This window comes from Heliconius melpomene, chromosome 13 (genome assembly GCF_056956725.1).
Source record: "Heliconius melpomene rosina isolate 202511_hmr_F chromosome 13, ASM5695672v1, whole genome shotgun sequence".
NCBI lineage: Eukaryota > Metazoa > Arthropoda > Insecta > Lepidoptera > Nymphalidae > Heliconius > Heliconius melpomene.
Genome location: NC_140401.1, coordinates 7,417,795 through 7,445,735, shown reverse-complemented (window position 1 = coordinate 7,445,735; position 27,941 = coordinate 7,417,795). Strand labels below are relative to the sequence as shown.

Here is a 27,941-nt window from a genome sequence, read left to right as displayed (position 1 = left end):
CTGACATTTACTAGATTTTTTTATTTTTTTCGTGACAATATTGATGTCATATCGTAATCAAGGTCGTTATTAACCAATACTATTATTATTAGAAGTAGGAAACCAATTAAATACATGTAGCACTAATACTTTATACTTTTCTGTAGAACTGTGTCCGTTCTGTGGTCATCAAAAAAAATATGCATCGAATATCTTTCTCGAAAACGAATAATGATCTGGTTTCATATTTTTCCTGTATTAGGTTAATCTATAAGAATTAAATGAGAGTGATTTTGAACAAATATTTCACTTTTTTGCTTGTTGCGTGGCGGAACTCAATGTCGGGCGTTTGCCTTGGTGCCAGAGTGAACAAATTAATATATTAATAAATAATATTTTAATTTTTTTCATTAGAACGGTACCGTACCGTAGCCATTATTTTTTATATTTAACCTAGGTACCATACCGTACTACTAGGTACCTAGGTATCCGTTCCGTCCGTATACCCGTTCCGTATGTACATAATACGTAGTTATGGCACCTAGGTTAAATATAAAAAATAAATAATATTATATTTTTTACTCTGTGTTAACCTCAACTGCAGGCCGGTAATATAAAAATTTAAATTTGGTAGGTGTCACTTTTGCGAATTTCGGAAGCTGTCACGGAATTGTTGATATTAGTGTCCAAATTTGAACTTTGTTATTGAATTATATCTTAAAATGAAAATCGAAGAGGTAAAGAGCACTGCGAAAACTCAAAGAATATCAGCACACAGCCATATAAAAGGCTTAGGTCTAGATGAGAATGGAGTTCCAATTCAAATGGCAGCCGGTCTCGTGGGCCAAGAAGCAGCACGAGAGGTGAGGAGGAGCATTGCGAAGTTTTATTATATCAAGCAGGCTATAAACATGATATCTCTAGGAATAACTCATTCAACCCGTTTTAATAAATTAAAAGTATATTCTTAAAATCTTATATGAAATATTGATAAAACATTTAGGTTAATTTACATGGGTTGCTATGGAGCTTAGAAACAGTTTATTTAAATTAATTTAAAACATGTCTATTTGATACACTATTCAGCGCATTAATAAAATATATATGTTTTTTTTTATTTTTCTCTACAGGCAGCTGGTATTGTCGTTGATATGATTAGAAGTAAGAAAATGGCTGGTCGAGCTCTTTTACTTGCTGGACCTCCGGGCACCGGAAAAACTGCTATTGCCCTAGCAATTGCACAAGAGCTGGGAAATAAGGTAAAAATAAGAATTTTTACCTACTTTTAGGTATAAAAAATATACTATTTAAAGATAGATATTTGAGATTACTATTCAATTATTACAAGGATATTAGGAATGTAAAATTACAATTCGGGATATGGATATAGATATAAGAATAATACTTTATCATGTTTGGTTTTGGTAATAGATGTAAAATTATTTCAGATTATCCATTAGTTTCAGATAATTTCCATTACTGATATTAGGTGTTATGGAAATTCTTTTATAAAATCAGTTGTTTTTTATATTCTTATAATGGTGGACAGCTACTTTGTTATTTGTGATATTTGTTATTTAGCTTTTTCTAGTACCAAAAGATTCTTCTAACATAAGAAATCTCATTAGGACTACATCTATATCTATCCAAAATTATATGTTATCTTATTTGTTTATATTTAGGTGCCATTTTGCCCAATGGTAGGCAGTGAAGTCTATAGTACAGAGATTAAAAAAACAGAGGTCCTAATGGAAAATTTCCGACGAGCTATTGGCTTGCGTATTAGAGAAACAAAAGAAGTCTATGAAGGAGAAGTTACTGAACTTACACCAGTAGAAACTGAAAATCCAGCTGGAGGTAACCTTAGTATAAACTTACTTAAAAGTATGCTTAGTTCCATGCTGTATCTCACATATAGCAGGGTAGGCAAAAAAAACCTAATGTTAAAACAATGTTTCCCACTTTCTGCCTAATTTTCAAGACATAATATTAAATGGTAAACTTAACACTACATTAGTTTTCTCACATGAAACAATTCATCCCCTTGAATGAGATTCAAATCCTAACAGTTGTGTTTACAATCAGACACTGCAGTCAGACACCACAATATCCTCATTATTTAGTAATTACTACTCTTTTAGTAAACTTTTTATATTAATTTTAGGTTACGGGAAAACTGTTTCACATGTAATTATTGGATTGAAAACAGCAAAAGGTACAAAGCAACTGAAACTTGATCCAACAATTTATGAATCACTTCAAAAGGAAAAAGTTGAAGTGGGTGATGTAATTTACATAGAAGCAAATTCAGGTGCTGTCAAAAGGCAAGGCAGAAGTGATACTTTTGCTACTGAATTTGATTTAGAGGTAATTTGATTGAATATATCTTGTTAATTATTGAAGTGAATTGCTTATTACTTTTTTTTTTAGTGTTATGCTTTATCTCATATATAGCAGTAAAGAAATTATTAGGAAAATTATGTTTTTAACATTTTTAGAGTGATATTCCACAGTTAGGAAAGAAAAATTCTAACATTCTACATTAAAGTTTTTATTTGTTTCCTCTAAGTAGGAAAATTATGTATTAAAACAACTAATAAAGTTTTCTTACAGAAGTTGGTTAATAATTTAAAGATTAATTTTAAGATTTCTTTGAGGGAATTAAACTTGTAACCATCACATTTACTCTTGATAATGGCAGTTGCTTGTATTTATAAGTATTTTTTACCCTTGAAATACTATCTGCATTATGCCAATATAGATTTACATATACATTTCTGGCTAAATATACTAATTTAAAACATTTTCTCTACTCTAGGCAGAGGAATATGTACCTTTGCCAAAAGGTGATGTTCATAAAAAGAAAGAAGTTGTACAAGATGTCACTTTGCATGATTTAGACTCTGCTAACGCAAGACCTCAAGGAGGACATGATATCATGTCTATGATGGGGCAGCTAATGAAGCCTAAGAAAACTGAAATAACAGGTGTGTTGAAAGTTTATTATAGCTTAAGTGGGGCAGGGCAGAGAAAATTAAATATCATGACACTGGGCAGAGGGAACCAAGTGTGAAGACACTATGTGACACATTTTCTGCCCAATTTTAAAGACTCAAGGAAATAATAAGTTAGTAATAATTTTTTGTTTTCATTTTTATACTAACTAGGGAATTGAAAATGATTTGGAAACCACAATCAGTTTGTTCACAGCTAAACACTTCCACACATTACCATGATTGGTAAACATTTCTACCAAATGCTTTAATGAAACTAAACTAAACCAACATTTTAAATATTTAATATTTTTAGATAAACTGAGAAAAGAAATAAATAAAGTTGTAAATAAATATATTGACCAAGGAATAGCTGAGTTAGTTCCAGGAGTACTGTTCATTGATGAGGTATGTACCTACAATATGTATGAGTATGTATGAGTATAGACATGTATAAAAATAATTGTAATTTTTTTATGTCCATGTAGATGTTATTGTATATCGCCACAAAGGCCTCCTCCAATATTTTTTCCTATATTACAGATACATATGCTAGACTTGGAAACATTCACATATTTGCATCGGGCTTTAGAATCTGCCATTGCCCCTATAGTCATTTTTGCAACTAATAGAGGAAAATGTCAAATAAGGTTAGTGTTATTTTATGTATATAATTAATTTTAAAAAGGTAATGTGTGAAATATATATTTCATTGTATATGTTTCAACAAAGGAAACCTAGTGTTAAGAGACTCATTACACACTCTGTGAAATTGTGTCAAATAGAGGAACTCAACATCGCCATTTGAGCTGTTTCAAGAGTAAAGTAATAAAAAATATATATATCCCGCAATTCGGAACCCACAAAAGTTACATTTATAGTGAGTGCCTCTGTGCCACAATTTCTGAATTAATACTTATGCATATTTAATAAAAAAATTTCAGAGGGACTGAGGATATTATCTCACCACATGGTATACCATTAGATTTACTAGATAGACTCCTAATAATTCGCACATTGCCTTACAATAAAGCAGAACTTCTACAGGTAACAAATATTTATTTGAATTTATTTGAACTATTGCTTGTTTTTAACTAGTTTTTTTTATAAAAATATAATATTGTTCTTTATATGCGTTGTAGATATTAAAATTACGCGCAGCAACGGAAGGAATAGCTATAGAAGATGAAGCGTTGACTGCATTGTCTGAAGTTGGTGCTAACAGTACACTCAGGTAAGATATTGAGGATTTATGGTTGTCGTTTTAGTATGTCATTTTAGTTGTTCTGGGACATTTAAGTTGTTTAGTGCCTACAATTAATTGAGCTATTTTGGTGCTTTTTTAAAGACTTCCCTGGTGTCCCTTTTCTTATGTCACTAGGAATCAAATTATATCCAAAAATTTTACTCCATCTAAATATTTCACTTCCTCGAGTGGGAATCGATCCCATAACCGTCGCGTCTGGTCTTAGTAGAATATAAAAATTATGAAAGATTTTGATTTGAATGTATTACTTAAAATCTCATGCAAAATTAAATGTTATTATTGATTACAAATTAACCTATTCCTATTCCATTGGGACTTTTTATGACATGCACAAACATCTTGAAGCTCTATGTTTTTGAAATGGCACGAAAAATTAAATTAATTTATTGATAGTTTCATCATGTATCTAACCAGTTTGCTGGATTAAAATAATAATTTTGACAGGTAGTGGGAATCTGTCCAATGACCGTAACCATCTTATGTAGAGTTCTACATGTTATGTTATCGTATTAATTCTTATTTTTTTATTATTGTATCTTCAGTCTTTACAGTTATTAAACGTTAAAAGTTAATTTAAACTTATTGCTCTCTCATACTAATTATGAACATTATTTACTTCTTGTGTGTAAGTCATTGCTAGTAGCGATAAACGTGTTGGCATGCACCACTTTATTTATCTTAATGTATTTTAACCCTCGACGAAAACAAAGGGGTGTTACATGTATGGGTTTATGTGTTTATGTGTGTGTCTCACAAACGTATGTACCGATTGTAAGTTTAGTTTCTTTTTGTTTGAAAGATGACTTAATTGGAAATGTCCTTGGCCATAATTAAAATAAACATGTTCAGGCATTTGAAGATTATCCACTCTTTTCTAGTGGTTTGTTTACTTTTTAGTACTTTTTGTGTAAGGGGTTTTTAATTATAGATTTAAGTGCAATAGAATATTTCTATGTATCTCCTATCATTCTAATGTACCATATATATATATATTTACACAGGTACGCAGCACAACTTCTAACCCCCGCAGCCCTAGCAGCCCGCGCCGAGGGTGCGTCTCGTATCGCGCCACAGCACATACGAGCAGTACACACACTATTTTTGGACGCTAAATCATCTGCCCGTATTTTAACACAGCATTCTGATAAATATATGAAGTAATTTACTTTATTGTTCACTTCAAGCGCCCCTTTATATGCTCGATATTTTATTAGTTTTCTTTTGTATCCTGCATTAAGTCGGGTAGGGTAGAGGAAACCTAGTGTTAAAACACTGCGTTTCCCAATTTTCAGTCTATTTTTGAGACATTTTAGGTAGTTGTTTTAACCGCGGAAATGAGAATAGTTCACTCCCCAGTGAACATCGAACTCACAACAGTCGCATTTACAGTCATGAACTGTGTCGTTGTATTACGATTAATATTTTTTTATTAATATAATATTGTACAAATTAATTGCACAATATGTGTGTAAGCACGGTTCTGTCTACTTAGCTATACATTAGATTTTTAAAGTGTGTTTTAAAATATTTCTACATTGGCTGGGTGTCAAAAAAACATTTAATTTTATAACATAATTATCATATAATATTGAGCGTATATAAATTAGGCGCTGTATTTTCTCATATCTTTAATTTTTTTATTGGTATGTGTAATGTACTTGAATGCATACAAATTTTAGTTAAGTGTCTATTCATAGGTAGTTTTTAATTCAATCAATAAATATTATTTTATATTTTTTCTAAGATAGTACAATTGGTTTTCATGAGTGTTATAAAATTACAATAGTTACTACGTTTAAATGTTAGTGTTGTTTAGTTCTTTGTCACATAGCTTCAACATATATCATTATTGCATATCTTACAGTAAAAAAGTGAAATTAGATTTTCTGAACTTTTGCGCATTGTTCGCTAAGTAACAATATCAAAAGTAATAATAATCCTAAAATCAAATTGCGCAACAATCTCCACCAAGCTTCAGGTCGGCCGCGACTCTCCTACTGTACCGTAACTATTTTCCCTTTACTTTTTTAGCCAGAAAATAGTTTTGAATCCAATACAAAGTGCCTAAGCATAGCCTATAATATAAAAAAGTGAGATAAGTTTTAAGTTCATAAATACTGTTAGGCTACAATTTCTGTGGATTATTATAAAACAAAAAAACAATAACTAATAAATAACTTTTTAATAAAAATGAGATGCCTCTTATTCTATACCTAAAGCTATATAAAAACCGAATGTACATCATATTTTTTTATTTAGTCGTAATTTTTTTTAATATCAGATAATTGTAACAGTATTGGTTAGATTCCTAAAATTAAATAGAACGTCTTGTATGTGATTTAATTACATGTGAATTCAACTTACTGAAGACTGTCAAAGTCTTCTTTAAAGTAATATTTACATTTTTAAAATCTTCAATCACTTAAATCTATTGAATATCATATTTCATCTTTTGTTCGATTTTCTTTTATCTGAATTTGAAATTGGATTATAATGAGAGTCAGGAGATACTGTGGAGGAGGTCTGACTTGAATGAAAGGGATTTTCGGTGGAAATCGGTGGAGTAAATGTGGGTAGATCTACTCTGACGTCAGCTGGTCCGGCTGTATGTCTGTATAGTGCTTCAAATTGCATTTCCTCAGAGATTGTATGTGACTTGATTTTTCTTTCATCACGAGCGTTAATTGGATAAACAATTAAAATCTTTTCCCCTTTACTGCGTAGAGCAACCGGTGGAAGTGCAGTGCTCGTAGACGCAGAGGGACCTTCCACTACCTGTAACATTTCAACTGGCGCAGGTCGTAACGCCTCTGTCGTAGTTGTGGTGGTAGTAGTAGATGGTGTCGTCGTTGTAGTTGAAGTAGTTGTGGAAATGACGACTGGTATGTCAGGCTCCTCGGGAGTCTCGAATTCACGCTTCTCTCCCGGCGGACCCATTATCCTAAGCGATTCAATCTTCATTTCTAAAGTAGGAGTAGGAAAAGGGATAGAACTAGTTACATTTATCTCTTCTGTAGGTATGTATCTTGCTACTGTTTTAGGAACCTCACGGGAGCCAAATAAGGGCAAACGCGGGGCATATGCAGAGACTAGAGGTAAGAGTGTATCTCTTGCGTAACGTTCGGCTCTCGAGATGAATGAAGCCAGACGTGCCGGCAGGAATTGTACGGCAAAACTTGTTTCTTCCTTTTCAGCTCGTTCGTCCCACGGTAAATCATTAGCAATTGTAGACATGTCGTAATTTTTAGGTTTTCGTGATGGAGCCTGGGTAGTACGCGGAGGCTGAGTAGCGCGGAGTATTGGCTCTGATATTTCACGATTTTCATCAGGTAAGTCTGCTCTTTGTCTTGGAGTTTTACGAGGTCGAGGACGTAGAATTGGTTCGGCAATTTCTATAACTCCACTGGCTGCCGTTTTTGTATTGGTCATACCAAATGCCCTACCAGTGTCGGCTGTTTCCTCCCAGTCATAAGACTCGGCGACAAAAGGCCTCTGCTGCGGATCTTCGGGAAGTTCATTGTCGTGCGGGTCATCAAGAGGAGCGCTAGTCACATTTTCTAAATGAATAACCTCCTGTGCCAATAGAGTGCTGTTAGTCGGTTCTTCAACCTAGAAAAAAAATATATAGAAAAAAATATATTTATAATAAGTATATTATAACTAATTATAAGCAAAATAGATGATACCAGTACACTAACTTCTTGAATTTGACAATCCCCGGGCTGCAACGGTAGTTGGGCCGACTCGTCGGATAGAAGTCGTAGGTTCTTACAGAATGATGAACTAATAGGAGAAAAGTTTTCAATGAAACTTATTATCCACGGAGGTGAAAAAAAATGTTTGGCTTGTCTTAGAATAATGATGATACTCACGTCTTCCCAAAGCTGTCAGTAATGAGCAGTTTGTGGATGAGCAGCGCGCGCGCGCCTGCGCTGAGCCAGCCGTTGTAGGCGGCGTAGTGCACGGAGGCGCGCAGCGGCACGCCCAGCGCGGGGTGCGGTACCAGCATGCGCCCGAAGCGCACGTTGCGGTCACTGGCCTCACGTCTAATTTACAACACACGAACATATAAAATCACAAATTATAATATACTTAGGTAACGGCAAGATCTGTAGGTATGTTTTTGTTTAAATTAAATCTGCTCCGGGCTGTATCCGGCACACAGCAGAACCTAGTGTTAAGATATCCCGTTCCCCACTTTCTGGAGGCATTGCATGTCAAGTTGCAGAACTCAACGCCGCGCTTTGTCTCGAAGAAATGAAAATATAAATTGAAATAAATATTTGATATCCTCGAGAAGGGATCGATCCCACAACCAGATTATGTGCCCCTACGCCATGACCGGCCTTTTTTTATCTAAAAACATCGATATTTAATTAGAAATTAACAACATTCCTTCTTAATTCTGTATTGTAAAATAAAGTTACCTACCCTTATTTTTTTAAATTTTGGTTTGACATGAATGCAAGTCGTCGTGAAATGTAGTCGTGCCTCGTCTGCACAAAGAAAAAAGATAAAATATATGAAATATCTTACTTGGTCATAGGAAAAGATTCATTTAACCCTGAATCCCCATGTAGAGTGAGGGTCACTCGACCGTAGTTTGGTTTTTGACCTACTTCGCTAGCTCCCCACAAGGCCACGTGGTATTGATGTGCTAACATAAAAAAGAACATAATTAATTAGTTACATTTTATTATGAAGCCTAAGTATAGTAGGTATATAATATGTCTTGAAGTAGTTATTATTATAAGCTCAAGGTTGGCTTTTTCGACTACACGAACATATACCAACATTTTTAACTACCACATTTTTTGCAATTGAACAGGTTTTAGTATTACTAAATTACTTATTCCAATTATTTGTAAAAAAAATTGTCGGTATGTGCTATTGACAAGTTCGAGCTAGACATATCATCCAATATGGAATATTCCTATAATGGTTAGCAAATGATTTTTTTTTTATTTAAAAATATGAGAAGAAGGAACAATGTGTATTATATAAGTGTCGTGTAAGGCTACGGTCAATAAGAAACAGATATAGCATATCAAATTATACATACCACAGAAAGGTTCCTCCTCTCTCGTGAGAAGGTACAATTGTCCACGTCCGAGAGAACGGTCGGCGTAGTAACCCATATTGCCACAACGATGATCGCCATCACAAGGAAAACACCGACCCTAAATTATAGATTATTAGATACCTTAATACCCTTTGGGCTATCCTATGAATAAGAATTGTAAGTAGCTGGCTTGAAACTGTGTCTTTGAGCCATTACATGAGACATTAAGGCGCTTTATTCTACATTTAAGTAAATCAGCGTTAAATTTTAATATGGTTCTTATGACTGTAGTTAAAATTTGAAAGCATTCTATGTGGGGACTTTTACAAAGATTGTTTTAGCATCTCGCTTTATTCCGCACATATGTAGCTTGGTAGGCAGAAAGAACCTGGGGAAAACTAGTGTTAAGCTAATCCGTTTCCATTAACACACTATCGTTCCTCATTTTCTGCCAAATCCAGGAGGCAATGGGTGCTGCCGTTGGCGGAACTTAACGCCACCCTTTGCCTCCTTACCAGAGTGAGGAAATGAAAAAAAAAATCTCATTTCGTGAAGTGGGAATTGATCCCACAATTGAATTACTTGTTCCTTTGCGCCATGACTGACCTCATTTTATAATCCAAAGAGCATTTATAACAATAAAAAATTAGATTCATTAAATAAATACCATATGGTTAGCCAAAAAAATTTAAAAATCTTACTTCCAAGAAAGTATCATAATCAGTGCAGGGAAACGCTGGAAAGTGACACTTAGGCGAAACAGAATCAGTGAAGAACTTGTACGCGCGACGATGATTGCACAATGACCGTCCTTCTGGAGACGCGCCGGCCCATGGCAAAACAAGATCAGACACTGCACCGACGAACCTGACATTTAACATTATATTTTATTATGATAATACTCGTATTTACATTTGTAAATTATAGTTAGTAAAATATACTCGTGAGTGTATTTTATTAGGGAGATTATACATACATGATTTGCCGCCATTAGGAAAATCGCTATCGGTTGTGGAAATTACTAAGGTAAGATGAGTAGGTAAGGTTTTCTACGTAAATCTTAAGGTACGGCAAGGTACAGCATTTTACTTCTACAAGCAAGGTACAAGGTGCAAGCAAGGTACAGGCTATTTAGATTAAATGTAAATAATTCTGATTTAATAATCGTTACACATATTCTAAAACATATATTTAAAAAAAAAATTACGTACGTTAGCTCCCACGGCTAACCGTGTACCGAGATATTCATATTTTAATTAAGTTTCAGAATTTATACCTACTTATTCTATACTATGAATATCCCCGAGTGAGATTTAAACTTCAGCCATAGAATACTACTAATAGTATAATATAAGCTTATCCCAAATTTCCGATAACATATATAATACATAAGTAACTCACAGATTAGAACAGCCATGTTGCACGCGGCCGCCGTTGGGGTAGAAGTCGACGTGTCCGAGAGGCTGCGCCGCGCCGAGCCCGCCGAGTATTAACGTCTCACCGTTTGAATGTATCACGTCTACAAACTTTGCATCAGTTTTATCCAATCGTGCTCTCGGGTCTTGAAATTCGAATAGAGGTCCCGCTGGATCCAAACCTAGGTGAAATTTGTTTATTTTGAATTAAATAAATACCGATATTAACTGTTATCTACCGGTACTTAAATGACGCGTTACTCCATCTAAGTACATATAAGTGGATAACAAAACATTGTGATGTAAAATATATCCCATCATAAACAAATGTGAAATGAGAGCCAATTTCGATGTGAAATGCGTCCTCGATTTCACTGACAAAAGAATGGGAGATTTATACTGGTGCCGAGTTCTGTTTAATAATTATTTAAGTTCTTATTTCGACTTGGCTATTTTTATCACCAGGCACCTTACTAGATATCAACCTAATAGTCCAACACAAGGTGGAAATACACTAACTTGCAAAAATAGTAAAAGATGCACGTAAACAAATGTTGAGTGAAATTTTGAGCCAGAATTCTATTTATCTTGATGTATATTAATGTATTATATCTTGAAATATAACTATAATACCTGTTATACGACTAATATTTCTCAATTCAGATCCAGCAAATCCTGCGACATGCGCTCCCAAGCTAAACCCAATCAAATGGACGTCCTCAAATCGCAGATCTATATGTTGAGTCAAACCTGTGAAACATTCACTTCGTTAAATATTTGTAACCTGCATTTTAAAGTATAATAATGAATGCAGAGACTAAGTAAATTAAAGCTAATAGGAATGTTTCTATGTAGGTACACTGCATTCGTTAAATAAGTAGTTTACCTTGTAGCAGCATTGCCAACTGTTTGCCCACAAGTCTCGTATTAGCTGCCGCTCGAAGGTAATTTGGCATAGTAGCACCACCTTCCCAGTCTACGCAAATTACGTTGCATTCTTCCTATAAGAAATGTACATAATTTCTATTGATATTCAGTTACGTTAAAAGTTCACGAGAAGCAATTATGAGTTTTTGTAAAACATGCCTTTCTATTTCTAATAAGTGAAGATTAGCATACCACTGCCATTAAGGCGGAGCGCATCTCGTACACCCATACATTATCACAGTTTGAGCCGAAGCCGTGCACGATGACGCGTGTGGGTCGGACGGTGTCAAAGGCGCGAGCGGCCCAGCTCCACGCTGCCGACATGTTGCTTGCCGGGACAGCTATAAGTGGTTGGTCTCCTCTAAAGTAAAAAAAAAATGGAAGGAGGTAATGTTTGTTAGACATAATATTACGTTCATTATATAGCTTAAATATTGCACAATTGCTTCCTATAAAATGAAAATTGAGCTGCATTCACTTTTAGTACAAGTGAATATTTAAATTTTTGAATAGCTTTCAGCTTCATATTTATCATGGATATTCATATCAGGATATGCAGATAAAATCTGATGTTGAGTCCCTTCGTCCTCAGTATTCCATAGAAATCGAGACATTATACGCTCACTGGTGGAACTAACGCCGTACTTTTTATTGCCAAATTAGGAAAGACAAAAAAAAAATCATTCCTCTGAATAGGGATCGAAGCTACACAACGTTCAAAGTCAGACAATGCCAACCCACTGCGCCAATATGGATTTGATATGAAAATATTTACTAGTTTTTGAAAGGAAAGTGCTGTATCATCTGTTATGATAATTTAATAACTTAGAGTTAGAAGAGTTTAATAGAAATAAATAGGTACTTAGTTCAAATTTACCACTTCAGGCATCATTAATTATATAATCGTGGCAATACCTAACAAATTATTTTCTAGCCTTCACCTCAATCTTTTTGATTACTGCATGACTTCACTGTACCAAAAATTCGACTGCATCCTGTTTGAATAAAAAGTAATTTGCCGAAAGTCTTTGCGTTTAGTGGCTTTTTTATTATGTTCACAACGTAAGATGTTTTCTAAATAAATAAACACGTTGAAATTGTATAATAAAAGCACTGTAAAGTTAATTTTGTTGAAAAATAAACATTAAAAACCTGCTCGTAGTAGAGTAGAGGAGAAAATGCGTTCCAACTTCTGATGGTGGACTTGGTAGCGTCTCCAAGTATGCAAATGGACCAGAATCCTCAAAGCAACCGAATTCTCCATAGCAAATGCTTCCTTGTGACCGTTTAATCCTGCAGGAAGAAATCAAAAATAGACTTAGTTATTCATTCTATCTAGATAAAACTAATTCATCATTTGTTTAATGTCATCTTTTGTATCAATATTTTCCTCTTTGTGGAGAACGGAGTGTCTTAACCTCTGCCCTCTGCCTACCCAGCTGTGTGCAGGATACAGCGTAAGGCTAAAAAATATATTAAAATTGGCTCCAACTAAACATCATATTATGTACGTATAACGACAGCACATATAATTTAAAAAAACTACAATTCTAGAATAATTAACAAATCCTTGGATATTAGAAAAAATCTTGAACTACACCTTGACTTGCCCGGATGGCTATAATATATTTAAAATAATTAGCTTTTGCAACTTACGTAATAATGAATACATGAATATTTTTAAGACATTTATGTTAGTATTTTTAACGGTTTTTTTTTAATTTAGAGTGATAAAAAAAGGCCAATAAATATGAGAAGTCGATAAGAAACATATACATGTTTAGATAGAAAAACGATTATCAAATAATTTTAAGTAAACATTATAAAGCATTTAATTCAAATTTCTCAAAAACAAAAACTAGGTATATAATTTTTCGCAAACTATTTTTCAGCTTCGCAGTGTAATATGTATATTTAGCATAGGTACTAGTAGTAGGACAGTCAGACAGACAGTCTAGTTTGAGGACACTCCGTTCCCCGTTTTCTCCTTATTTGAGAAGTGAAAACTTACCGCCGCTTTAAAGCGCGGGTAAGTTCTTTAAGTGAGTTGTCTTTAGTTTAAGTAAGTTTTTTCTATTGAAAATATTTCATACACCTGCGTGAGAAAAAACCCATAGCTGACGTGTTTACAGTCAGTGCCGCTGCACTACGACGTCCTTATAAGTAAACTATGATTAATAATAATAAAAGTAATGATTCGCTTTTTGTCGAAGCGCTTATATCGCGCTCCATTGCCAGATAGATAATAAATTTGCACAATAGAAAGTGTACATGGAGCTGAGAAGTGAAAGTTCTGATACTGCCTTTTAGCTTATTGCCCGAAATAAATGTTCGGCAAAAATCCATATCGAAATTATTTTATAAAGGTGAGTGAATTATGTTAAAGTTTAAAGCTAATTAAAATAAAAGCTATATATATAATATTCATATATATAATAGGAAAACATTGAATTAATAAGTGATGTAAAATTATATGAATGAAGATTTTTATCTTAATGATTTTAGAATATATCGTAATTTGTACAATATTACAGTTACAGTAAGTAATGTCCACAACATAACAACCTAGTGCGTGATCTTTTAATTTCCCACTGTTTCATGGATGTCCTCACAGCCGCCAGGAGCTCCGCATCGTGTCGCTCGTCCTCTGCCTCCTGGGCAGCTGTTACGGGCCTCCCGCCGCCTGTCCATGATTCTAATTCTGCATCTATTCAAAATAAAACACTTTAATTGGCCCTATCATAAGGCTACGAATAGGTTTTACAAGTAGGTAAGTATTACTCACCTACTTTTAGAGCATATAAGAAATAACTTAACTTTTATTTAAATAAAGAATCTTATTATAGTTAAATACGTTCTTATTTTTTTTATGTATGTAAAGCGAGTATATTCTTCGAAAAGGAGAAATGTCAGCTTTCATCTGTGTTGAATGGTGTTTGTCGTAAAACCGCCAACAAAGGTGCACATATTAAAATGTAAAGAGCGTATACGGCACAAAGCAGGTAACCCAAATTGCGGCCGTCTCCGGGTGAGCGGCTGTCGTCAGTCTTTGCCGGCCTTGATGTGGCGGTGTAGGGCAGTATCTCGTAGAAACGAGAAACGAGACCATTCCCATCATCTTGTATGGTGGGAAACTTAACGATTCTACATTCAATGTAGGTATATGGTGCGAGTTCATTCTATTTGTGTTTTTATTATTCTTTCTAACACACTCAACTTAGAATATATGCAATACATATTTTTGTTTGTTAGGTTAATAAATTACAAAACAAATTTCTGATTATTACTTTACTTCGCTTTTATATGACAACTTTAATGGACTTTTAATTGATGTTTCCAACGCAATTTACGATTAACTATTTTATGGTACTTACACTTAGCTAGGGTGAAGGAGGCAGCTACCAGTAGGAAGGCGAGCGACCGCCATACTTGCGGCGCCATCCACGCGGCGCGGCATTCACGGGCGCCTGGAAATTGCTTTCTTATAAATAAACTGTACAAAGCGCACCGATGCAATGTGATACAGTATTTATTGTAACTGGTTAGCTGACCGCATAATCAACGCGGTACTTATAACCGTTTTATGGAGAATATAAACACTTAAATTTTATTTAATACTCTACCACGGTGTTTATTGATAGTTATTGTGAATTTTATATTATGCACTATAAAACACTTCACTTTCCCTTATATCTTGCTGAGCTCAGAAATTGACTTGGGTACTATAAGGTTTATATACCGATAAAAGCATCTTTTCTGTGTGTGTTAGATTATAATAAATATCAACAAACACTTAGGTGTAATATTAAAGATACATAAAAAGGTGTAAGTAAAATTTCATATGAACACAAAACAAATACTAATTAATGCTTATCACAAGCATTTATCCTTGGGAGAAGTTGAATCCAATGTTGTGTAAACTTCACTAAGCATAATTGAATAATAGTAAGCATCCTTAAATTAGGTGAGGATAAATATTTGATAGTTTTGAGAAACTATAATTAAAACACTAAAATAAGCTTTACAAAGGTACATAATAATATCCCTAACTTCAAATTGTTTAATGTCTTTTCATAGATATCGTCGAAAACATATTGTACGCATATTAAAAATTTAATTCCATGCTTTAAGAAAAAGTAATTGTTATTACTTAGAGAAAGGTGAAATAGGAACAAGGCTAATAACCATGAAAGTAATTTTCTAACGAGATTAAACTACATATTACATAGAATATTTAAGAATATTCATTATTCTTCTACATTTCTTAAGAAAACATATTGCTAAACCTACTATAACCTAATAATAAACTGCTATATATTTTATTTACACTTTTTCAGTTTTTTAATCAGTTCGGATCGAACCCACAACCGTCACATTTACAATCAGAAGTTTTCGTACTGCGCCACGACGGTCTCGTTACCAAAGCAGTGCTATCTGACGTTTATTGGTATTTGTAAACTGTTTGAATTTTATGATTCAATCTTGTAACTTATTTCATATTTGTTGTAGGTAGGTACTATTTGAAGATATATAAAATACTAGTGGACCCGGACGCGGCTACGCCTGCTTGATCTATAAGAATATTTTCGCGTCGGTCATACTGATACTATGCCGCCCGAAGGCTAGGCCATTCCGAATCAGTGACATCTCCTTAATTATTTATTAGAATGTAACAGTAAACTATAATTTCAATCTAGATAAAATGCTAAAAGTGACTATTATATTTATTTCCTTAAGGATGAATATCAAAATGTCGCGGTAACGGTTGCGTAGCGACGTGACGGCTGTTATTAACATGGCAGAATAAATTGCTTGTCAAATTAGAAAGTACTTTAAAATATATAAGTATATATGTGTAATGTAATGTTATATAGCCTATAGCACTTCTGAAGAATGCAGCTTTCATTCAAAACAAAAACAAAGTAAATCGGACCAGTAGATCCAGAGATCTTAGCGTTCAAACAAACAAACTCTTCCGCTTTATTATATTAGTACTAGTGGACCCGGACGCGGCTACGCCTGCTTCAACTATAAGAATATTTATTAAATATATTCATGAAATTATTTTCAATTCTCAATAGAATTAGTAAGAAAATATAAGCTCAAATAATCAAAAAGAATAATAAGTAGATACACATTATTAGAAAAAAATATCTGAGTTATTGAAATGAACTAACAAAAGGATTAAAAGTAACTAAAGGATAGGTATTCTTAATATTAGAAAAAGTACCTAAAGTTTTCCGTACGTGCGTACATAGATATCGACTCTACGAAATAACTAAACATTTCTCTCTATTAAATAGGATAATTTTAGCGGGCAATATCAAATAAAATAAGAAGAGAATCAAAGTGTATTTTAAATTAATTATAAACAACAAATAAAGTTCGAAAATGTATGAAAATTTATAAAACCGTCAACGTCATCTGCCCGTTCGCGTCGGTCATACTGTGCCGCCCGCTAGGTGGCTAGGTCATTTGGAATCAGTGACATCTCCTTAATTATTTAATAGAATGTTACACAGTAAACTATAATGTCAATCTAGATAAAAGGCTAAAAGTGACTATTATATTTATTTTCATAAGGATGAATATCAAAACGTCGCGGTAGCGGTCGCGTAGCAACGACGGTTGTTATTAACATGGCAGAATAAATTGCATGTCAAATTAGAATGTACTTTAAAATATATTAGTATATATGTGTAATGTAATGTTATATAGCCTATAGCACTTCTGAAGAATGCAGCTTTCATACAAAACAAAAACAATGAAAATTGGACCAGTAGATCCAGAGATCTTAGCGTTCAAACAAACAAACAAACAAACTCTTCCGCTTTATTATATTATAGTATAGATATTAGTATAGATTATGTCAGTACATAGCGAAGGTACATATTAAATGTCTTTTAGAAAAAATTGTTAAATAGAAAGATGTCAGCATATTAAACAGTGTGGGACAATGTGAGATATAAGTTTTAAGATTTTTTTAAACAAAATGAATATAAAAATGTGTATTCAAAATTATTTTCATAGTCATTTTAGCTTTTTAATATCTTATTAAGCTCATATTGTTTCAATTTTTCTCATTAAATATTTATCTTGCTGGACTCAAAACCGGAAAAAACATGAAAACATTTTTATATTACTACAAGTCGACCTCCTTACTCCTTCTGTACATGTAATGTACATAATGGATTTCGAAGCCTTGTATTATATTTTTAAAAAGACTTTCATAAATTAAAAACATATTAAGCGGCACAGGGGCACAAATGTGTGACTATAAACGCGAGTGGTTGTGGGTTCGATCCCCACTCGATGAAATGAAATATATATTTTATTATATATTTAAATTTATATTTTCATTTCTTTGCTCTGGTCGACGCAAAGCGCGTTGATTTATAGGGATTTGGCATAAGATTAACAGATTTACAGTAGAAAAATATCAATGTATATGTCTCATTCTATTCTCCTTGACATTCATTTTAGGAATAATAACAGAATTTCACTTAACTGTAAATAAAATTATATCTATTCGTTTGTTAGCTCTTCCTTACAAATCAATAATGTTACGATAAATAATAAATATGTAAGTGAGTTCCGTCAGTATTGCTTGTTACATATGAGAATAGAACAGTGGTCGTCGACTCGTCGGTTGAAACTGATTTCTAATAAATGTGAATTAGTATGTCTGAACAGACATATCGGTCAAAGTTAGTGACCCGTATTCAGTAAATTGGAATCGTGTCATGCTTCGCTAGACATTGAGCGTAACGTCGTCGTTATTGATAATGATTTTATTCAATTGTACAGTTTTTCGTTATATTTATATTTTTTAATTCTAATTGTCATATAAATCGTTTCTAATAAAGGTTATATCGGAATTAAGCTTTGAGCGGTAGAGTATTGTACCCTACTTTAATAAGAACAAGTAAGACATTTACAGACACTTATTTTAAATTAATCTTTAACCTGCTATAATATATAATGATTTAATATATATAATATGTATAATTTCTAAACGTTTTCTTTTGCAAGAAACACACAATTTATTTTTATAGCTTTAAATATATATATGTCACACACAATATTTCATATTGTTTCATTCGTTTTTACGATAACATTTTTATGACAAAGCTAATTAGGCAGCCACCACAAACGTTTGACAGCGGCTTTATTACTCGCACTTCCGTATAGCTTGTAGCGGAAACAATGATCGTGATATTACGTACTGCGACCTCAATTGATGCGCTATTTCATATGAACACTGACATTGGCCCAAGTGAAGTATCTCAGTAGCTCTTATAAAACATTACGTATGTTTATATATCTTGACGTCGTGACTCGCGAGACACAAATATTGTGCAAAATGAGTAATGATAAAATACCTTATTTGGAATCAACAAAATATACAGAATATTAACATTTTAAAGACTAAATAATCTTTCTATATGAATCTAGTGTAATTGAATAATTTAGAGCACTAAAGAGAAAGATTAGTATTTTTAATTATATATAATAGCTAATTACTGTAATTACTTAACTAATTTCCTGTAATTATCCTTCATGCGAGTATTTTGATTTGACGCAGCAGTCCGTAGACATATTATTATGTGTTTTTATACTAAAATTACGAAGTTTATATCTGCATATGTTAACTTTTGAATGTCGAATTTCACCAAGATAGAGCATATTGATTGATTCTTTTGTTTGGATATTTTTGGTTTGTTGTTGTTTGTTTGTTTGTTGTTTGGTTGGACATAATTTTTTAAAAATGTATAAAAAAAATTAAGTGGCGCAATTTTAACCCGTCCCTCTAGTTAACCAAGTACTCTGATCACCAAGCCATATGCCCTCATCGAGCTTCAAAATCTCGAAATTCTTATACGCTTGTTACAACTTATTTATGTAGCTTCCAAGACGCGCGGATTCAAACCCCACTGTGTTCAAATTCTTACACGTTTCTAAAAAAGTATTTTCCTTTACTACGCGTAGAATAACACTTTAAAAATATTAAAGATAAAAGTTAATGGTATTGTTTTGTATAGTTTATTAACAATACCTGTAAACGCTAAAAGAGTAAACCGATAATTAAAGTGAGAACGGAGTTTTATTGTCAGAGTAGCCGTGCTCGGTAGTGGCTATATGGTATGTAAATTGAGTGGAAACTTTCTTCGCTTTTTAATTGCTGTGAGAATTGTACCGACATATGTATATTTTGTTAAGCGCTAATCTGGTTTATCATCTTGTTTTCACGTTTTATGACTGAGATTTTTAAAGTTAAGTTACTTATATTTTCTTAAATATTAGTTTTGATTATCCTTTTATAAGTATTGTTTATTGCCTTGTTTAGACTAAAAATATTAATAAATATGAAAGTTACTTCATGAAATGTTTGAATTAATGTAGATATATTTGGACTCAATTATGTAGAGTATTTTAGCTTCACGTATAGTGGTAGTACACTCCTTTGTTCTCTTTCTGGTGGAGGTCATGACAATGTACATTGAGTGGGGGAATCCAACACTAAATTTGGTATAACTATCGATTTTTCAATCACATCCTTCCCCAATACATTACGATAAATACTAACATACATGCAGCTATATACCATTAAAGTATAAAATATACTGCTCTTTTTCTTTGTGATAGATTCATAAAAGAAATATTTAATTAACTAAAACATTTCGAAATTGCCTTCAATTTCACTTGAATGGACATGATTCGGCTGGTTCGATACACGGCCAGCACACTTTCACTTAAGTGAATAGTTCAGCGCATCTTGCGGACGACCTCTGCTACACGGCCGCTTTATGTCGTTCGAAAGCTCTACCAAGGCTGAAGGTTGAGGTTAATTATATTTCTCAGTCCATAAATAAAATTAAAATGTTTCATTAGCCAACTTAAAACATTTTTACTCGTATATTTTTACCATCTTTATGTAGGAATAACTTGTATTTTTTAATATAACAGTTTTTTAACTTGCTTTGCTTTTATATATATTTGTTATATATATCTGTATGTAAAAACTTGTATGTACAATTAAAATCGTTATTTTAGTAATATGTCAGATTATATAAATGTTTGCTTAAGTTTTTGTATAGTTTTTTTATACCGAAATGTTTCAAGGTTTTAGGAAATATTAGTGACAAAGTTTATTTATATAAAAAACCGGGCAAGTGCAAGTCGGACTCACTCAACAAGGATTCCGAGGCAGAATTGTAAGTTAACCGGAACTACAACCTATAAAAATTGGAAAAATTTCGTTTGTAGGCTTATTGGGCACTCATTTTGTACGAAATAACTACAAATTTAAGTAAATAGCTATTAATTTTCCCTTTTGGGATTTTTCCTTAATTTGTATTGTAAGTTCTCTTTTCATGCCAAATTTCATAGACGTAGATGCACAGCTACCCCATGGGTATTGCTTATGTGGCGAATTCCATACAAAATGCAGCAAATTCGATACGTAAATGCTCGTATCTTTTGTTTACGTTGACTTAGAAGCTTATTTTTTTCCGTGTTTCAAGGAACCATAGACGTAAATATTTGATATTAACTTCAGCTTGATATCTTCACGTAATATTGAGATAAATGATTTTAAGAGACAGACTGATGGACGTGAATTGATCCTATTCGGGATCTCATTTTCTGCCGTATGTTTTTTATCGTCTTAGCGCTGTATTTCAAGACACTCTATTGTCTATATACAGGTAAGTCCTGGGCTAGCCCCTAAGTCGGAAATGGTTTGTACGGTATCCTGCGATCACAGACCACACCAGTGACCTCCCGCCACCTAGCTCAGGCAAAGCTTATCCGACCATGGAGATTTATTTATTTATTTATATATACTTTATTGCACAAAATTACAAAAAAAAACAATGTACAAAAGACAGGATTAACGCTAAAAGCATTCTCTCCCAGCCAACCTTGTCATGTGGGATAATAAGTATGCAGGTGTGCAGAAGTAAAATATACATACATATACACCCAATAAATATATAAATATACATATAATGATTACATACATGATTTATTACTCGTACTCGTGCATGACGGATCTAAGATATCTGGACTCGACTCGAACTTCGACTTAGGGGCTGACCCAGGACCTATAAGGATAGTGGTCGAGTCCGGGCTCGCGCAGGCCATATACTCGGTCTTTGACACATTGCCAATATGCATTTCATTCATGGAGTATGGTTATGTAATGCTAATGCTGCATCTAGAATGTATCGGAAATGATACCAAAACGTTGAACGTCATCCCGATTATCGTGTATTTCGATTTTTCTCTCTTCAACAAAGAAATAATCCAGAAAAGAAAGTCCAAGAAATAAGCAAGTATCGTACTATTTCGGAATCCAGATTAAATGCGCAAACTTTTAAAGTTACTTGCAAAAACAGTGTAGTACATTTTTTTTATAGTACAGTCGGTTAAAGTTGGGTGTACTAAATATTTAGAATTTTATATTTGAAACACGGCATTTTATTGAAAACCGACGCAGGCATGTTTCAATCTGAAACTGTAATTCACAGAAGGGTTACTCATGATTACATTACAGAAAAAAAAATGAAAAAAGAGTAATATTTGTAGTCTCAGGACTTGAAAAATCATCACAGGGTGTCGGTTTTTCTGATATTTTTTTAAATCAATATAATATGAAAAATACACAGATTTTTTTTCATATTTTTCTCATAACTGTCACGACTTGGTCTATCACCTGTTTTCGTTTTATCGTTGACTTCTGGGACACCCTGTATATACTATTTTCTATTGTCTGCCCAAATTTAATTCATTGCTTGTTGAGTCACGGATCTCAATGCTATGCTTTATCATGCCAGAGCCGATAAATGAAAATAATTTATTTTCCAATTGTTGGGGCTTAAGCGAAACGAGAACAGTTAAGAAACTGTGGTATTTATTATACCAGTAAATACCTCTGTATTTACTGGTATAATAAATTTTTTTCCGTTCCTCTGAACGGGGTTCAATCGTAACATTATTTTTTGGGAACTAAAAATTCATGTTCTCTTCAAGGCCAGTCGGGACGGTTTGTGACTGTAAACGCCATTGATTATTGTTTCGATCCCCACTCGAGGAAATTAAATTTTTATTTCAATTTATTCTTCTGTTCAATTCAATATGCAATGCTTCCAGAATTCGGCGCAAAATGGGAAACAGAATGTCTTAAGTTAACTCTAGGTTTCCTTTGCCTACTCTGTTGTGTGCGGCATACTGAGTGATGCTTTCTGAACACACATTTTACAATATTGATTTTATACAATTTTTTTTCTTATTATTTTGCGCTGTAAGTAAACAAAATATACATTTTCTATTAATATTACGACAAAGTACCTACGTGTACAACTTTCAATTGTTTTGCAAATTTTTTACCTTATAAAAGACTTCAACGAACTCGCGTTACGTAATATCGTTCTTAGCATAATGCTTAACCGTTAGTAGTTTACTGCATACAAAAATATTAATGCATTCTATAATCGTTTATATATGTTATATTATTATGCAACGTGGCTTATAATATAAGAGACCTGCTTGCTTCAGTTTTTCAATATCAGAATATAAATAGTCCCTGTGTGCAAGTGCTGCATACAATTGGTGGAGTTTTCCTATCATTACAAATATATTTTTTTATAAAAAGTAAAGTATTGAGGCCATCGTGGCGCAGCGACAGTAGGGTGTGACTGTAACGCGACGGTTGTGGGTTCGATCCCCACTCGAGGAAGTGAAATATTTATTTACGTTTATATTCCCATTCCTTCACTCTGGGGTCGAGGCAAAGCGCGGCGTTCAGTTCTGCCACTCAACACGCAATGTCTCCAAAATTCGGCAGAAAGTGGGGAACGAAGTGTCTTAACACTATGTTCCCTCCCCTACCCTGATGTGTGCGGGATACAGCTGTCTAGCAGTGGACGTTGAAAGGCTGATGGATGGATGGAAAAGAGAAACTGACAGAAAAGTGATAAGAGACTCTTTTATCAATTATTATATGCGAGTGTTAGTGGATAAACCCTAATACAATTTTTGTTTTTTTTTTCAAAGCTGATATTTTTTTACTTTAAAGTTAACAATTGATTTTAAAATAATTTAAACTTAACACAGGGGATCAAAATTTACACATGGATTTATACCATGGATGGATACGGCTACCAAATCTAGCTTAAAATCTTTTTCTATAAAAAAAAAATAGGTCAGAGACTTTACTATTGCATTGCACTTTCGTAAACGCAACCCGATTGATAAATAAATCACGCGTTGTTTCAACACTATCGCCACTCGATTGTTCTACGTTTCGCATGCGAATAACTTGTTTTTTTTTATTGATACCACTGTTGCTGTACCACAACAACAATGGATAAAATAATTTTTATCTACTTCCCTACTTTGTAGTGGGTAATTGCTTTATTCCGTATTTAAACTATACAAGTTAAAAAGTCTCACTATTACAATGAGAAATTTTCATTCAATTTATTTTTACTTACAAATAAAAACCGATCAAGTGCGAGTTGGGCTCGCCCATTGAGGGTTCCGTACAAAAATTGGCGGTTTCGAGCTTTTTTCTGATTCTTGCCTAATTCATGCTTAGCTTAGCCAGAGCCCTTTCATCTGATACCTCACTTGAACTAGCTTTTGCTCCCCTTTTAAGGCTATTATTTTTTTATTATTTAACTACAACTGTTTTCATGAAATTTGTTTTTCTGAACTAGAACTACCTGTAGATGCTTCCTGCCAAATTTCAACGGGCGTAGCCGTACTGGGGCCGCTAGTTAACTACGAGTAGTTTTAAATTGTGTATGTGTGTACGATGTTAATATTAAATAGCTATAAAAATGTGTTGAACTCATTACAATATTTTTTGTATGCCAGTCAGCATTTGCTACCTTACAGTATGATCTCATCTCAAATACGAGTATATAGGTATCAACGAGGACAAGTCTGTCTTAATTACCTCGATAAGTTCTTATATTGCAAATAGGTGCCGTGAGATAATATTTGACAATAGCGGTAAAAGAAGTTGCAAGACTACTTGCAAGACAGTACCTACATACACATACATTCCTATTTCTTGTTTTCTTTTCTAGATTTCCTTATAGCAAACTCTAAATATCTTCATTATGTAGGTATAAATAAGGCAAATAGCTTAAAGTAACTTAAAATAAACCTGTGTTAAAATCTGTTTTGCTAGAGGTATATTTTAAGGAATTAAGATAAGAAATGTATAAAAAGATATTTCGGTAATAAATTTGTCTACTTAAGATGCAGAATCTAGTCTACGGAAGAACTACTACTCTCCGTAGAGGACTTCCTCTACTCTCTCGACTGTAAATTAGTCCATAGGATAATGTTACAAATGTTTTAGAGATATTTAAATTTAACGTATATAAATTGTATTTCCAATACAATAAAAAAGGAAATACAATTAATGTATGTAGAATATATCCAAAATATTTTTAACATTATCTATCTTATGGACTTATTTTATAGGTATTTAAAGGCTTTTTCTTAATATTGTCTGCACAAAATTGGCACTAAATAGTGGCCGTCAAAAACTTTATGATAATGCGGATATATTAAAAAAATATAAAAATAAGCTTTTCTACAAATAATATATTTTACCAGAGTAGTAAGGCTAATATACTTCGTGTTAACTCTGTGTTCACTAGTGCCTGTATGTAATTGACATTGTCGAAATGAGAATAAAGATCTACAAGTCGAATAAAATAAGTAGATACGACTGTCATAGTGTAGCAGAATAAATATATTAACTGGTTACCCCAGGACAGCTTGTGTTTGAAAATATCGCAAGAACAGTTTTCAGTTAATAGTTTATTCTACGAGTATATTCAAAATGTATGCTTTTATGACTAGGTAAGCAGTTTGTCACTAAATTGTCTTTGTTTACTTACACAAAGTTAACGCAAACATAATATTATCTAGAGTAATTTAGTACATTGCGTGCTTCTGTCTATTGCATGATACGTTCAGCATGAATTAAATACAAAACAAACCTTACAGTTACACTAACAGATCTCTGTTCTCCAGTAAAAAAATAAAGTTGTTCTTCTTTATCCGCCTTAATGTTTCAATAGGTAATCCAAGAATATCAAACGATAAGACACAGAGAGTAACAGCAATCCCATGTAACACTGTGTAACACCGATTCGTTCTATTTACTTTCGAATTATTAAACATAAAAAAATAAAAAATGAACAATGAGCGCACGGGGCGACGTCGCGGCCGGGACTGCGCGCGCGCTGCCGGAGAAACTCGAGAGAAAAGTGCCTTCCCCCTACATGCATTGCGATTACATCAATGCTCTCTTTGACTGTATTGTTTACAATTTTAAAGCTATTTAATATTTAATAAGAAACTGTAAACCTGTTTAAAGTATAAGAAGTAGAAATTTCATTTATTTTTAGCTTTTAAGTAGGTATGTGTTGATTTTTTGTGACTCTATCTTTATTATTCAGTTACAACTGTACACTCTTATTTCAACTTACAAATGTTTTAAAGTTCAATCATATGTTTTCTGTTGAGAATTGTATAGTCTTGCTTGAAAAAAATATTATATTTCGGTTGAAGGTTTGTATAAAAATATCTAAAAATAAAGCATTTGTTTATTTAATATGACTATTTCTTCTTCACTACATAACTATAAAATATAAATTGTATATATATACATATGTAGGTACCTTCATATAAGAGCTTAAGAAACTTTCACACGGAAACTGTTTTAAATAATTAAGATTTATCAACATAGTCTACATAATTTTGTGCTAAAATTTGACGTTTTACTTAACAGTCATTAAAATTAGAAGCACTAGATTAGGTTTAACAAAGTTACCAAAAAGCTAATCATAAATTTACATTGAATATGTTTTAGCTATTCATATATTTTCATAATATTAACAATATTAAGCATTCATGAGAAATAAAAATATTGTATGAAATGCTAACATTATATCACGCAATACCGTAGAAACGGAATAAATAAATGAAATATTATACTAAAAACTTTATTCTGTAGTGGGTGGCCTATAGACTTTCCAATAAGGTCTTTGTTCCTTTTGAAATCCTGTTCTGACTCATTTTTCCATAGCAACTGACGTCAATTTTTCATTAATGAATTATCTTATTAAGTTACTAGCGACCCTCTTGCGGCTTCGCCCGCTTTTACTACTGGATTATTCATATAATGTATGTTTGCAAAGCACTTAAGATAATGTGAAAATTAATTAAACCCTAATACAACCCGCATTTTCGTAGTTTCAATAAGGATTTTCCAATTGTTTTACACAGCAAGGATTTTTAGTAGGTACCGTAATTTTAAATCTGTGCTACTAATCTTTTCAAGTACTTATTAAAAAATATTTAAATGACTATTTTTAGATAGTTAAATGACTATTTTTAAACGGAAGAAATTATAAACCAAAACCTACCTACTAATAACTACTACAAAAAATATTAATCCAAATATATCGCGCTGAAATAATACATTCAACTCCAATTATCCAATACGTGCAAACGCATCTAACACTTCGTTGCTATAGAGGCAGGCGGATTTTTTTCGAGCTTGTGGTTAATGCTGAAGAGGGTATTCTGTCCCTGATGAAAAGCAAGTACTACGTGGCTGCCTGTGAGGAAAATTAAATAGAATGCATCGGCCGGGAATCGAACCCGGGCCGCCCGCGTGGCAGGCGGGCATTCTACCACTGAACCACCGATGCGTGTAAGCCAGGCGGGCGCGGCGGACGCATGGCGAGTGGCGAGCCGTTTCGCAGCAAGGATTTTTTGATATTATAACAACTTCTAAAGTACTTATTAAAATGAAAAACGGTAAAAGACAGTTTTGATCTACATTAAATAGCCAACGTAACTAATGTACTTATTTATATGCTGAGAGTAAGGGATAAGTGAAACTTGAGTAACATACAGCTGATGTGTCAATGGCGGGATGTGTCAACAATTAAATGCGTTTTTCTGTAAATCTATTTGCAACTTCGAAATATTGTAAAAAGCAAATTTTATCTACGTTTAACGTAGAAAATTAATAAAGTATTTTAAAGGATAAGGATTAATACCATTATGGAAAAATATCCCTCACAATAAAAAATATATTGAAATTATTATTTTTAGACAGAAAAATGATCACTACACGTTATTCTTAAAAGATACGAATATGCTCTCGCGGACTTTTTTGTAGATTAAGAGGAACAATACTCCAGTACAGTTTTTCATGTGGTACTTACCATTAGAGCAGCGCATGCGCGAAAGTGTCTCAA

At 33.2% G+C, this 27,941-nt stretch overlaps 2 protein-coding genes and 1 non-coding gene across 6 annotated transcripts; 1 reads left to right on the top strand and 2 right to left on the bottom strand.

Moving 5' to 3' along the window:
• The first annotated feature begins 19 nt into the window (after positions 1–19).
• On the top strand, positions 20–6,430 carry pont (RuvB-like helicase pontin). 2 transcript variants are annotated; one of them, XM_085195923.1, is made up of 11 exons: positions 20–397; positions 614–842; positions 1,110–1,238; positions 1,662–1,836; positions 2,144–2,346; positions 2,798–2,966; positions 3,289–3,380; positions 3,516–3,622; positions 3,917–4,019; positions 4,115–4,206; positions 5,241–6,430. In XM_085195923.1, the coding sequence occupies exons 2-11, from the start codon at positions 702–704 to the stop codon at positions 5,398–5,400; spliced, it is 1,371 nt and encodes a 456-aa protein (XP_085052049.1). In that variant the 5' UTR covers positions 20–397; positions 614–701; the 3' UTR covers positions 5,401–6,430. The 2 variants fall into 2 exon arrangements, with proteins under 2 accessions (XP_085052049.1, XP_085052050.1); XM_085195924.1 differs by having other exon boundaries at positions 21–218.
• On the bottom strand, positions 6,407–25,921 carry LOC146532774 (uncharacterized). Of its 3 annotated transcripts, none has more exons than XM_085195917.1 (14): positions 25,668–25,921; positions 15,018–15,110; positions 14,209–14,350; positions 12,796–12,936; positions 11,836–12,004; positions 11,603–11,717; positions 11,350–11,466; positions 10,703–10,898; positions 10,003–10,168; positions 9,302–9,419; positions 8,776–8,896; positions 8,112–8,285; positions 7,926–8,022; positions 6,407–7,848 (listed from the first exon to the last, which is right to left on the bottom strand). In XM_085195917.1, the coding sequence occupies exons 2-14, from the start codon at positions 15,082–15,084 to the stop codon at positions 6,685–6,687; spliced, it is 2,787 nt and encodes a 928-aa protein (XP_085052043.1). In that variant the 5' UTR covers positions 15,085–15,110; positions 25,668–25,921; the 3' UTR covers positions 6,407–6,684. The 3 variants fall into 3 exon arrangements, with proteins under 3 accessions (XP_085052043.1, XP_085052045.1, XP_085052044.1); XM_085195919.1 differs by having other exon boundaries at positions 7,938–8,022; XM_085195918.1 differs by having other exon boundaries at positions 25,673–25,921.
• A 1,394-nt stretch (positions 25,922–27,315) lies between these two features.
• TRNAG-GCC (transfer RNA glycine (anticodon GCC)) lies at positions 27,316–27,386 on the bottom strand. The gene has a single exon. It is a non-coding gene; the product is annotated as a tRNA-Gly (tRNA).
• Between the last annotated feature and the right edge of the window lie 555 nt (positions 27,387–27,941).